Source organism: Bombina bombina, chromosome 5 (assembly GCF_027579735.1).
Source record: "Bombina bombina isolate aBomBom1 chromosome 5, aBomBom1.pri, whole genome shotgun sequence".
Taxonomy (NCBI): Eukaryota; Metazoa; Chordata; class Amphibia; order Anura; family Bombinatoridae; genus Bombina; species Bombina bombina.
This window is the reverse complement of record NC_069503.1, coordinates 366,144,898-366,157,306: the sequence shown is the minus strand read 5'-3', so window position 1 is coordinate 366,157,306 and position 12,409 is coordinate 366,144,898. Positions and strand designations below refer to the sequence as shown.

At 36.7% G+C, this 12,409-nt stretch overlaps 1 protein-coding gene across 1 annotated transcript in view; it reads left to right on the top strand.

Annotated features, from left to right (window-relative positions):
• Positions 1 to 8,222, top strand: part of JAZF1 (JAZF zinc finger 1) — a 619,397-nt gene extending 611,175 nt beyond the window's left edge. Inside the window, exon 5 of the mRNA XM_053714185.1 lies at positions 3,822 to 8,222. Coding sequence (XP_053570160.1) covers positions 3,822 to 3,998 — 177 coding nt within the window. The 3' untranslated portion in view covers positions 3,999 to 8,222. The remainder of the gene's footprint in view (positions 1 to 3,821) is intronic.
• Positions 8,223 to 12,409: the final 4,187 nt, after the last annotated feature.

Below are 12,409 nucleotides of genomic sequence, written 5' to 3'. Positions count from 1 at the left end.
CCCTTCTTGGCATTCAGTGTCCTCTATAGCTTGGGTATTGTTTTCCCAAAAGTAATGAATGCAGCTGTGGACTCTTTCCATTTAAGAAGAAAAACCTAAATTATGCTTACCTGATAATTTCTTTCTGATGGAAAGAGTCCACAGATCCCCACCCGTAATTTTATGTGGGGCATTTACGGGATATTTCTTCTACTGTTCCTTGTTCCTCGGCAGAATGGCTGGGGGATGAGGGGAGTGGGAGGAGTATTTAAACCTTTGGCTGGGTTGTCTTTGCCTCCTCCTGGTTGCCAGGTTCTTATTTCCCAAAAGTAATGAATGCAGCTGTGGACTCTTTCCATCACAAGAAAAGTAAATTATCAGGTAAGCATAATTTATGTTTTTTTCTTTTTCATGATTCAGACTGAACATACACTTTTAAACAACTCTTCAATTTACTTCTATTATCTAATTTGCTTAGTTCTCTTGGTATCATTTGTTGGAAAGTATAGCTAGGTAGGTTTAGGAGCTTGGAGCTAGCTGCTGATTAGTGGCTGCACATATATGCCTCTTCTCATTGGCTTACTGATGTTTTCAACTTGCTCCCTGTAATGCATTGTTGCTCCTTCAAAAAAGGATACCAATAAAATGAAGCAAAATGAATAATAGAAGTAAAATGGAAATATGTTTAAAAATATATGTTCTATCTGAATCATAAAATAAAAATATTCGATTTCATGTTCCCTTAAAAAAAGTTCTCCTATTTAAACTCCTTAAAGTTGCCAAATGGTGAAGCTCAGCCTCTTTGTAATGGGGGCTGCCATCTTGTACTTTGTACTGGGGGCTGCCATCTTGTACTTTGTACTGGAGGCTGCCATCTTGTACTTTGTACTGGGGGCTGCCATCTTGTACTGGGGGCTGCCATCTTGTACTTTGTCCTGGGGGCTGCCATCTTGTACTTTGTCCTGGGGGCTGCCATCTTGTACTTTGTCCTGGGGGCTGCCATCTTGTACTTTGTACTGGGGGCTGCCATCTTGTACTTTGTCCTGGGGGCTGCCATCTTGTACTTTGTCCTGGGGGCTGCCATCTAGTACTTTGTACTGGCGGCTGCCATCTTGTACTTTGTCCTGGGGGCTGCCATCTAGTACTTTGTACTGGGGGCTGCCATCTTGTACTTTGTCCTGGGGGCTGCCATCTTGTACTTTGTACTGGGGGCTGCCATCTTGTACTTTGTCCTGGGGGCTGCCATCTTGTACTTTGTCCTGGGGGCTGCCATCTTGTACTTTGTACTGGGGGCTGCCATCTTGTACTTTGTCCTGGGGGCTGCCATCTTGTACTGGGGGCTGCCATCTTGTACTTTGTCCTGGGGGCTGCCATCTTGTACTTTGTCCTGGGGGCTGCCATCTTGTACTTTGTCCTGGGGGCTGCCATCTAGTACTTTGTACTGGCGGCTGCCATCTTGTACTTTGTCCTGGGGGCTGCCATCTAGTACTTTGTACTGGTGGCTGCCATCTTGGAGCACAGGTATTCTCACAGCCTGTGACAGTTTGCATTTACAGATTATATAATCTGCCTCAGGATAACTAGCATGTTACAGTGCAGCAGCTTCACAGTTTTGCAGAGGCTGCATTGCTCTATATTATTTCTAAATACTTTTGCTTTAATATATTTTGTGTTACAAATGTAAAGCTCACATTCTCTATCATGCACACTAACCCCAAGCAAATCATATAGCTATCAGAAAGCGACAAAATCACTGCGTGTGCTCTGCTTCTGTCACATGGTGTAACAATACCTAAGCTGGTGAGACCTGGTATGAAGCGGCAGAGCTTCAGCATCTGGCACCTTTAGCTGCAAGAACAGGAGGAAATACCATAACATTATTTTGTAATTGTGCTCAGCAGTTTAATGTCCCTTTAAGCATTAAACAAGACTATACTAAAGGAACAGTAAAGTAAAAATGTAACTTGTATAATTCAAATAGAGCTTTCAATTTACTTCCATTATTTCATTTGTTTTGTTCCCTTGGTATCTTTTGTTAAAAGAAATACATAGATAGGCTCAGGAGCACCAATGCACTACAAGGAGATAGCTACTGATTGATGGCTGCACATATATGCCTCTCATCATTGGCTCACCTGTGTTCAGCTAGCTCCCAGTAGTGAATTGCTGTTTCCTCAACAAAGGATACCAAGAGACTTAAGCAAATTTGATAGTAGAAGTACGTTAGAAAGTTGTTTAAAGGGACAGTCTAGTATAAATTAAACTTTCATTATTCAGATAGGACTTTTAATTTTAATCAACTTTCCAATTTACTTTTATAATCAAATTTGCTTTTTTCTCTTGGTATTCTTAGTTTAAACTAAACATAGGCAGGCTCATATGCTAATGTCTAAGCCTTTGAGGGCTGCCTCTTATCACAGGCTTTTTAAATCTCTTTTCAACACAAAGAGACAGAAAGTACACGTGGGCCATATAGATAACACTGTGTTCAGGCACAGAGGGTTATTTAAGATCTAGCACAAAACAATGCTAAATTTAAGACAATAGATAATAAACAGTCACAGTCATGTGATCAGGGGGCTGGAGGAAGGTTCCTAGATACAAGGTAATCACAGAGGAAAAAAGTATATTAATATAACTGTGTTGGTTATGCAAAACTGGGGAATGGGTAATAAAGGGATTATCTATCTTTTAAAACAATAACAATTCTATGGTAGACTGTCCCTTTAATTCTATGCTCTATCTGAATAATAAAAGGGGGAAAAAAGATTGGTTAATGTGCACTGCAGACAAAATGTTGATGCTTTGTCCAAAACCTTTATTTATGGTAAAAACAAACAATAGTTTAACTTGCGGTACAATTTTATAGTTGTGACTGTCATCTCAGAAAGTGACACCCTACATATAGTGCCAGAGCCTCTGGGCATGAGCAATAAGAGTTTAAACACTAAACAATGTTGTTTCTGGCACAATTAGACTAATTATACAGCGCTTTCATATAAATCTGTGCGTGCTGCTCCCAGAAGACATCCTGATGATATAATGGTAACATTTACATATTACAAGAAGTATTATAACTTATCCCTTTAAATGAAAAAAAATCTCAAACATTGTCTTTGCTTAAAATTTAAAGGGATATTCAACACCTCTTGTTATTGTGTAATAATTGTGCTTGTTCCACACCACATGCTGCAAATTGCCAAGTCAGCTGCTGATCTGCGTCAGAATTTGCTCTTGGCCCCCCTTATTGTGTGGAATAAGCAGAATTATTACATAAAATCCAGAGAGTTAAATGTCCCTTTAGTCAGAGACTGGTCCTTGATAAATCTGTACTCTTTCACTAAATGTACGTGCGTGATTGTTGTATACTATAACTAAAAGCCAATCGCATATAACTAAAAGCCAATCACATATATTAGTTCATAAACATGAGACACTTTGATTGGTCAGATTCTGTGAATGTTGTTACATGTTTGTGGTAGGTTGTATAACTATTGTGTAGCAGCATAAGTCAGTTCTTATTTCATGTCTTTTGTTAGTAATAGATGTGGCTCTGTGCTTTATTAGTAAAGGGGTATTTACTAATGTGGTGGTCTCAGCTACATCTTCTTAAAAACAACTCAGTATTTGTAAATATTTTACTTTGAACAAAGATGTATTACATCTAAACACAATGTCATATTTTGCTGTATAACACAATTGTACAAGTAGAAAGTTACCAGTCACCAGCACGTACCCTGGCACATTCAGGTGGTTTAGTTTATTATTGTGGATATGTAATACAGAACGACAGGCCAGAGATGATTGTGATAAACATCTGTATTTTCTCTTCTCACCCACAGAATGTAAACGGTATTAAGTACCATGCCAAGAATGGCCACAGAACTCAAATCCGTGTCCGTAAACCTTTCAAATGTCGCTGCGGGAAGAGTTACAAGACATCTCAGGGTCTTCGTCACCACACAATCAATTTCCACCCTCCTGTCTCTGCCGAGATCATCAGGAAGATGCAGCAATAAAAGCTAAATACATCTGTGCCAAGAAACCCTCACCAGCAGATGCTGATTTTCAAAACAGCCACCCTTATTTTATTTGTTATTTTGTCCTTTCTGTTATATTTCATGGGAAGCACTGAAACTCCTATGAAACGTGACATTCAGTGCATGCTTTAAACAAACGATTCCAATCATTGTGGAATGGCTTAGGTTCCTAAAGAAAATCCTTTTTATAAAATTGCACATTAACCGCCATGCCCATTTTCATCACTTTCTTAAGGTGCTACAGTTATAAACCTATTAATAGAAAGACAAGATTTATGAGGAAAAACAAATGTTTCTCTGTAGCCCAAGGGGGGAGGGGAGATTTAGTTGGATGCATAAGATATTATTTGGCAAGTGTTACTTGTGAATGGAAGACATCTTAGCACTGAAATTATATTAAGAGCTACTTTGCTAACAAGGTAGCCTAAAGAGCATTACAGGCCAGGAGCAAAGAGGGTGAACACATAAGTCATTTACATTTTGTAACATGTTAACCCTTTAATCTTTTAGAGGGGCACTACTGCTTTGTTCTAATACACTGTAATGATGCATTTTCAGTTAAAAATCAGTAGTATATTGATTACATTTTATTAGATGGTTCTTTCAGTGAAAATGAGATGTTTGCTGCACTTCCAAAGCCCATGGATGTCACATGACCTCCAAACTATGTAAAGAGGCAGAATTCATGGTTCTTTTCTTGGCAGGGATAAGCAAGACGAGCATGGTCGTGCAATTATAGACATCTTAATTTCTCCTTATAGGAGCCCTCTAGTAAGTACAAAATAATGAAAGAAATCAGTTTTAAAAAACACGTACCGTTATAACTTTATATAGAAACTGATGGAAATTCCCCTTTATAGGATTTTAGTGGAGTTTACTGTGCATTTAATACCAAATTATCACCATTTTTTTTAGATTCCTTGACCTGCCTTACTTAAAAACTCAGTATTTTAGGTATCAGTTGCATAGGTTATCTGTGCTATAAATAAGAATGTTTAACGTATAATAAAATATTTTCATACTTAAATAACATACATATAAAGGTTGCGCTTGCTGTGTTTTCATATTATCTTGCATAGTATTTTTTCTTCAGTTGTTTTGTGTTTTCCTCTTTATCAGCCAAAGTGCTAAAAATCTAATTTTTTGCGATTAGCAAAAAAGAAAAAAAATGAAAGACAAAAAAAAATATTATTTTCAGTGTTATGAAAGGTCACTGTTTTACAGTTACCATAGTCGGGTAATGATTCGGTTTGCACCCAACTTTCTTTCTTGGACCAAGTTCTCAGATAAAAAAGTTTCTCCCTTTTTCCTCTTTCATAAATGCAGTGAAATGCGTTATTACTTTCTGTAGCATTGCAGGTTTCACCAAAAGCTGGAAACAGAACTGTTCATACCATATCCCCATGAGTGAAATGACCCATTATATATATATATATATATATATATATTTATACATATAGGGTGCTACACTCCTGGGCATCCAAGGGTTACATAAAACATTGGCCTTAGTTCATTTTATATGAACAAGATATGTACATTTTAGCATTGACTTGTGGCGTAAAAAGCATACTAGTTTGTTTTATTACTATATGCTGAGTGCCCAAAGTATTAAAATCCCTCACTTCCTGAGGTGAACATAAAAGAAAATGCCATAAAATACCAAAAATATTTTTATGTTTGCAGTTTTAATGACAAAAACATATTTTTAATGGTTATATAGCACTTTGATTTGCATTTTGCCTGCTCCAATAAAACCATCCTGAAGTGATGTGTCTGCAAGGTACTTATGCTTTTATTTGTACATATTTATATATATATATATATATAGTCAGTAATGTTACCAATAACTGGATAGTTCTGCTACTGTTGGTAGAAACCTGCAAAACTGCTTAAAGTGTAAATTTCATTTTTGAGATTGGTTTTCTTTTATTGTGAAACACAACTCTTCATCCTTTGATGGAGTTTAAAAAGCACTTTGTAGTTCTCTATTGCCAACCAAGGTAATGCTGTCTGCAATGCCAATAATTGCAGCTACTGTACTGAGCGTGCATATAGGCTGCTCCCAAGTTCTAAGCACATGGATAGGAGGCACGACCGTTGGAAGGGAATTTAAAGTGACTCTCCTTTGATGTTCTTTGTACACAATTTATTATTTTGTATGTATTTTTTACTGCCTTGTAATGTTTATTTCATTCCAAATAAAGTTATGTTAAGTCTTACAGGTCACTTTGCTGAGCTGACATTCCAGATGACTTGGAATTAAAGGGCTATCAAACCCAAATTGTTTCTTTTATAATTCAGATAGAGCGTGAAAAATTGATAATAGGAGTAAATTAGAAAGTTGCTTAAAAGTGCATGCTCTGTCTGAATCATGAAAGAAAAAAATTGGGTTTCATGCCCCTTTAAGTACTATGTGCCGGGTGGTCAAAGCATAGTCCAACTGCCTTGCAGTCACATGTCTGGATCATACATTACCGGAATAGCCTAGAAGTTTGGAGTTGTTTTTAATGTTTTAGGGAAGCCCTTTAATATTTATTATTCAGCAAACTAGCGAGGCCTCTTGAAACAAAGCACTCAACTAACTGTCAGTTATTATGGCACACAGTGCAGTAATGTGATTCTGGTTTTGCTTAAAAAAATGCATCATGTACACAGCCTTCATTTTCCATTTGTGAAAAAAAAAAAAGTTATTAAAGGGATATGAAACCCAAAAATTTTCATAAGGAGTTCATATCCCTTTAAAATGACAAAACTACCATGGTAAAGTCTCTTTCTGGATCTATCAGTATCTATTCTGCAGGCAGAGTGGATGTGATTCCGATTAATGTGTAACTAGAACAGTTTGCTACACTAAAGAGCTTTTCATGTTCAGTACTTTGTTGCTGTATCAATTTGCCAAAAACAAACCTCAGTACAACTCAATACAAAATGTTAAATGAAGAAACAAGATGAAAACGATAAGCAAGAAATTATTATTAGAATATAATAAGAAAACATGGTGAATATCACTAGCTTTCCTAAACCTAACAATACCAGAACAATGTGTAGCAGCTTTATTTAAATTATAGCATGAAAACAGCTGGTATTAAATGGCCATTAAAGTGATCATGTTACTACCCATAGGAAGGGAGTAGTACAGGGAAGCATATACAATAATATGTATGTTACATTTAGCCACATTTTAGGTTACATTGCAGGTTCTAGACTGCCCCCAGCAATGATATTTCCCCTTAAAAATAGACGGAGGTTGCTAGAGCCAATCAGAACCTGTATGGTGGCTCATCCCAGGGTTCTTATTGCCTCAGGGGAGAATATGGACAGTTTTTCTCTTCCCAGAGGAAATAAGCTCTTGCGGATGCTGCCATTGACAATAGTGGCTCAAATACTTGGGCCTCTAATTGTCTGTAGCATTTACGGCCTATTTTTTTTAATAATAGGATAATAAAACAAAATAAGCTTTATTTAAAATGTGCATGAAAAAACACAGTTTTAAACGCGCCCCTGTAATGTAGTACTCCTACGTGGTACATACAAATTTAGTGTATCACTTTAATGCCCCTTTAAGGTTATTAGTCTGTTTAAGATTCAGTGTCTCATCTATAACCAACATAAATCCAAAGGGAAAAAAAAGTGTACTGCTTAAATGTTACAACTGTGAATAAAGTGATTAAGAGTTTACATTTGCTTCTAATTGCTGAATAGACTCCCCTTCTGTGCAGGGTGATCCAGACATGTGAAGAACAAGCCCTATTTGGCTATGTGCTATCTGCTGCAGTGTTGGCAGCACTACAAAAACGTATCTTTTTAGCCAAGTTCTTTTTATTCCAGGCAGGATGTTAGCTCAACAGCTAAACAGTTGTAAAATAATGTCATTGTTGCATGTAAATTCTTTTCAGCTATAAAACTGAAATTCAAGTTTCTATTTACCTACCCATTGTGACAGTATTATTAACCAGGTAAGGATGGGACTATTTTGTTATACTGTGTATAGTGAATGTATTGTACTGTGTCTGTGAAAAGTGTGCTTAAATTATATTTTCATATGTTTTGTTGGGGACAAAGTACATTAAGTTTGAAGGTGACAGAGGTTTTATGATTTTTTTGAACTGAAGGCAACTTAATGAATCAAAACTCCTGTCAAAGCTGCTTATAAATGTAAATCAAAGTTAAAATAAACTGCCTCTGACTGAGAACCAGTACAAACGCCTCATTATTATTTCTTGTTTGCGGTTTTAAAGGTGATAGGTTCTTCCAACACACATGCTCATAAAATAATGATAGTGTAAAAATAAAGAGCATTTGGTGCTTGCTTGAAGTTAATTGTTTTTCCTTTTGCGTGACAATGAATGCAATGTAGTGACATCAACATTAGCCACACCCACATAGTGGATTACATGACTTCAGTTGTCAGCTTGTTTACCAATGATACAAACCCATAGGGCTAGATTACAAGTGGAGCGTTAAATAAGGGATTTTGCTAGATCGCTAACTGCGCCAGCAGTAAACTGTTTGCGCAAGTCGGGTTGCGCTGGTATTACGAGCTTAAAGTAAAAAGTTATCTCTAGAGCGCTAACCTGACTTGCACAAAAAGCCGAACTTTAATTACCGCGCGATAACCTACTGCTCCATAGAAGTCAATGGAGCCAAAAAAGTGAGAGAAAAAAAACCTAAACACCCTACTCGCACGCTAACCTGAAATGCCATAAGACCCCTACTCTAATAACCCCTAAACCACCACATAGCCCACCACAAAGTCTGCGCTACACTATTAACCCCTAATCCACCAGCCCCCCAACGCAAAGTAACCCACTAACATCTAAACCACCTAACCTAACCCAAAATAGACTACCCTAACTTTAAAAAATGAAAACATAACTACCTTTAAAAAACATCAACCTACTTTCCCTCCTGTCCCTTTCACTCTGCTCATGACCTCCTACTCTCCTCCTCTATTGTTACCTCCTCATACTCCCATTTACAGGACTTCTCCAGACTGGCTCCCATCTTGTGGAACTCTCTGCCTCGCTCAACAAGACTCTCCCCTAGTTTTGAAAGCTTCAAGTGCTCCCTAAAGACTCTACTGTTCAGGGATGCATACAACCTATGCTAACCTTTCTTTATACCAGTTCCTCTCCTCCATTGCTATCCCCTTTACCCCCTTAGCATGTAAGCCTAAGAGTCCAGCTGTTTGTAGATCACCTTCTTAAGAGTTGACTACAACATTGCGACTCTTGGCAGGGCCCTCTACCTTTTTGATCCCTATAAATGTTACCTTGTATTCCGCCATCTCTTGGCACTCTACAAATAACTGATAATAATAATACCTGTACCCCTTTTATATAGGGGTACCCTTGCATTTCTATTGGCTGGTTTGCATGTTCAAATTCAAATCAGCAAATAGAATAAAATAGAAGCTTTTTCTATTTGCCGATTTAAATTTGAACATGCAAATCAGCCAATGGGAATGCAAGGGTACCCCTATATAAAAAAGGGGTACCTCACATTCAAAATTCAGTTTGCGGCTGGTGACCGCATGAAGTTTGAGCAGTAAATCATTTTAACGATGGGGAGCGTAAATAACCGAGTTTGTGCAAACTATTTTGCAGTAATTTTAACAGCACACCAATTGTAATATGGATTTGAGAGTAAAGAACACAGTTTACGCTCCTTGTGCTAGCGATAGCGATCCACTTGTAATCTAGCCCATAATGTCAACATTTTTTAAAATGCTGCTAAGCAAGAGAATTTAACTATATTATTACTTACAAATAAACCTTTTTAGTTTGAGTGACATTAAGGCAGCCATCAGGGTCTATTACAAGATCTGTGGGAAGGATTTTCCTTAGCATTTTGTGTTTTTTTTTAATTTGTTGCCATTCCAATCCATTGGAAAACCAAGTCACTGAGCTAGCTTTATAGGCTTTGGTTGCTAAGGTGAGATCATTTTTGAAACTCATTTCCCTTTTTTTTTCCGTGTATACCATTCCTGACATTAACATCTGCATGTTTAGATGCCTTAAAGGGACATGAAACCCATTTTTTTTTCTCTTTCATGATTTAGGTAGAACATACAATTTTAAACAACTTTCCAATTTACTTTTATTATCAAATTTGCTTCATTCTCTTTGTATCGTTTGTTGAAGGAGCAGCAATGCACTACTGGTTTCTAACTGAACAAATGGGTGAGCCAATGACAATCAGTTTATATATGCAGCCACCAATCAGCAGCTAGAACCTAGGTTCTTTGCTGCTCCTGAGCTTTGCTAGATAAACCTTTCAGCAAAACATAAAAAGAAAAGGAAGCAAATTAAATAATAGAAGTAAATTGGAAAGTTGCTTAAAATTGCATTGTCTATCTAAATCACGAAAGAAAGTTTTTGGGATTCATGTCCCTTTAAGTTACCAATACATGAAATCTCACAGATGAAACGAGAACTTATGAGTTTAAAACAAACACAAATTCAACAGAAACAGGCAGAAAATATAAACATTTGTAGTATATTTATGTCTGCTTTATTATAGAACAGCAGTTTCACTGGACAGAAAGAGGGGCTGACGTGGGCATTCCAGTGAAGTGGTTGCGTCTTTTCAGCTAAACCTTGACCAAGCATGCAGAACTTATGACTCTGTTGCCTCAGTGAAGTCTCTCGACTCGGGGGTCGTATCTCACAATCTCACAAACAAACTGACGGTTATCTTGTGTTCATTTTTATTTTATTCTTTCAAAGTTTTCTTTTGTGCATATGTTAGAGTGCACAGTTTTATTGAGTGTGTTTGTTTTGTGATGCTGGTATCCTCTATAGTGAAACTCGTTCTATGTCACAAGATAAATGATGCTTACTTGATTATAATAGAGCTCAGCTCACAGCTGTGATGAGTAGCGATTACAAATATCTTTGAATTCCACAATTTTCATGTTTCTGCAATTTTAATGTGTTTCAGAAATAGGTTTTTGTTAAATCAAAGCCATTAGGTAAAAATTAAAATTTGCAGACTCCTAAACCTACCAACTTGCTTTTTTTATTTATAAAAAAACACACAAAAAAGAATACTAAGAGTAAATAAAACACAAATTACAGTTGTGCTTATAAGTTTACAAACCCTGGCAGAATTTATGATTTATTGGCCAATTTTCAGAGAATATGAATGATAACACAAAAACTTTTCTTTCACTCATGGTTAGTGTTTGGCTGAAGCCATTTATTATCAATCATCTGTGTTTACTCTTTTTAAATTATAATGACAACAGAAACTACCCAAATTACCCTTATCAAAAGTTTACATACCCCAGTTCTTAAAGGGACAGTCAAGTCCAAAAAAAACTTTCATGATTTAGATAGGGCATGTAATTTTAAACAACTTTCCAATTTACTTTTATCACCAATTTTGCTTTGTTCTCTTGGTATTCATAGTTGAAAGTTAAACCTAGGAGGTTCATATGCTAATTTCTTAGACCTTGAAGGCCACCTCTAATCTAAATGCATTTTGATAGTTTTTCACCACTAGAGGGCATTAGTTCATGTATTTCATATAGATAACATTGAGCTCATGCACGTGAATTTACCATGGAGACAGCTCTGATTGGCTAAACTGCAAGTCTGTAAAAAAAAACTGAAATATGGGGGCAGTCTGCAGAGGCTTAGATACAAGGTAATTACAGAGTTAATACATGCATAATTATAACTGTGTTGGTTTTGCAAAACTGGTAGTTGGTAATTAAGGGATTATCTATCATTTTAAACAACAAAAATTCTGGTGTTGACTGTCCCTTTAATACCCTGTATTGCCCACCTTTAACATCAATGACAGTTTGAAGTCTTTTGTGGTATTTGTGGATGAGGCTCTTTATCTTCTCCTATGGTAAAGCTGCCCATTCTTTTGATCATTCTCATTCTCTGAGAAATGACCAAGAAATCATAAATTCTGCCAGGGTATGTAAACTTATGAGCACAACTGTACGTTTGATAATACAAATACATAGGAAAGTTTTTTTTTCTAGTCTGATGTATAGCCAAGCAAAGAGAGTTGGAAAAGAATTAAGAGCAAAAAAAAGGGGCAGGTAAAAAAAAAAGCCATCACCAAAAAAATAACAGGGTGGGGTCTCGTGGACTCTCACCACCATGAGAGAAATTAATTAAGTAATGAGAAATAAGGAGTGGGATATAAAGGACATATTTTTTCCACTACCAAAATAGGACCCAAAGAAAAACGCTTTGGAAATTTGATCTTCCAATCATGTTGTTGAAGAAACAACAGTCTACTTCTGATCACAGACAAAAGGGTACCCAGAGCCTTTGAGAATATTCTGGGAGCTGTTGCCAGACCAAATGGTAGAGCAACAAACTAAAAGTGCTTATCTAGAAAGGCAAACCTTAAAAAATGTTACTGTT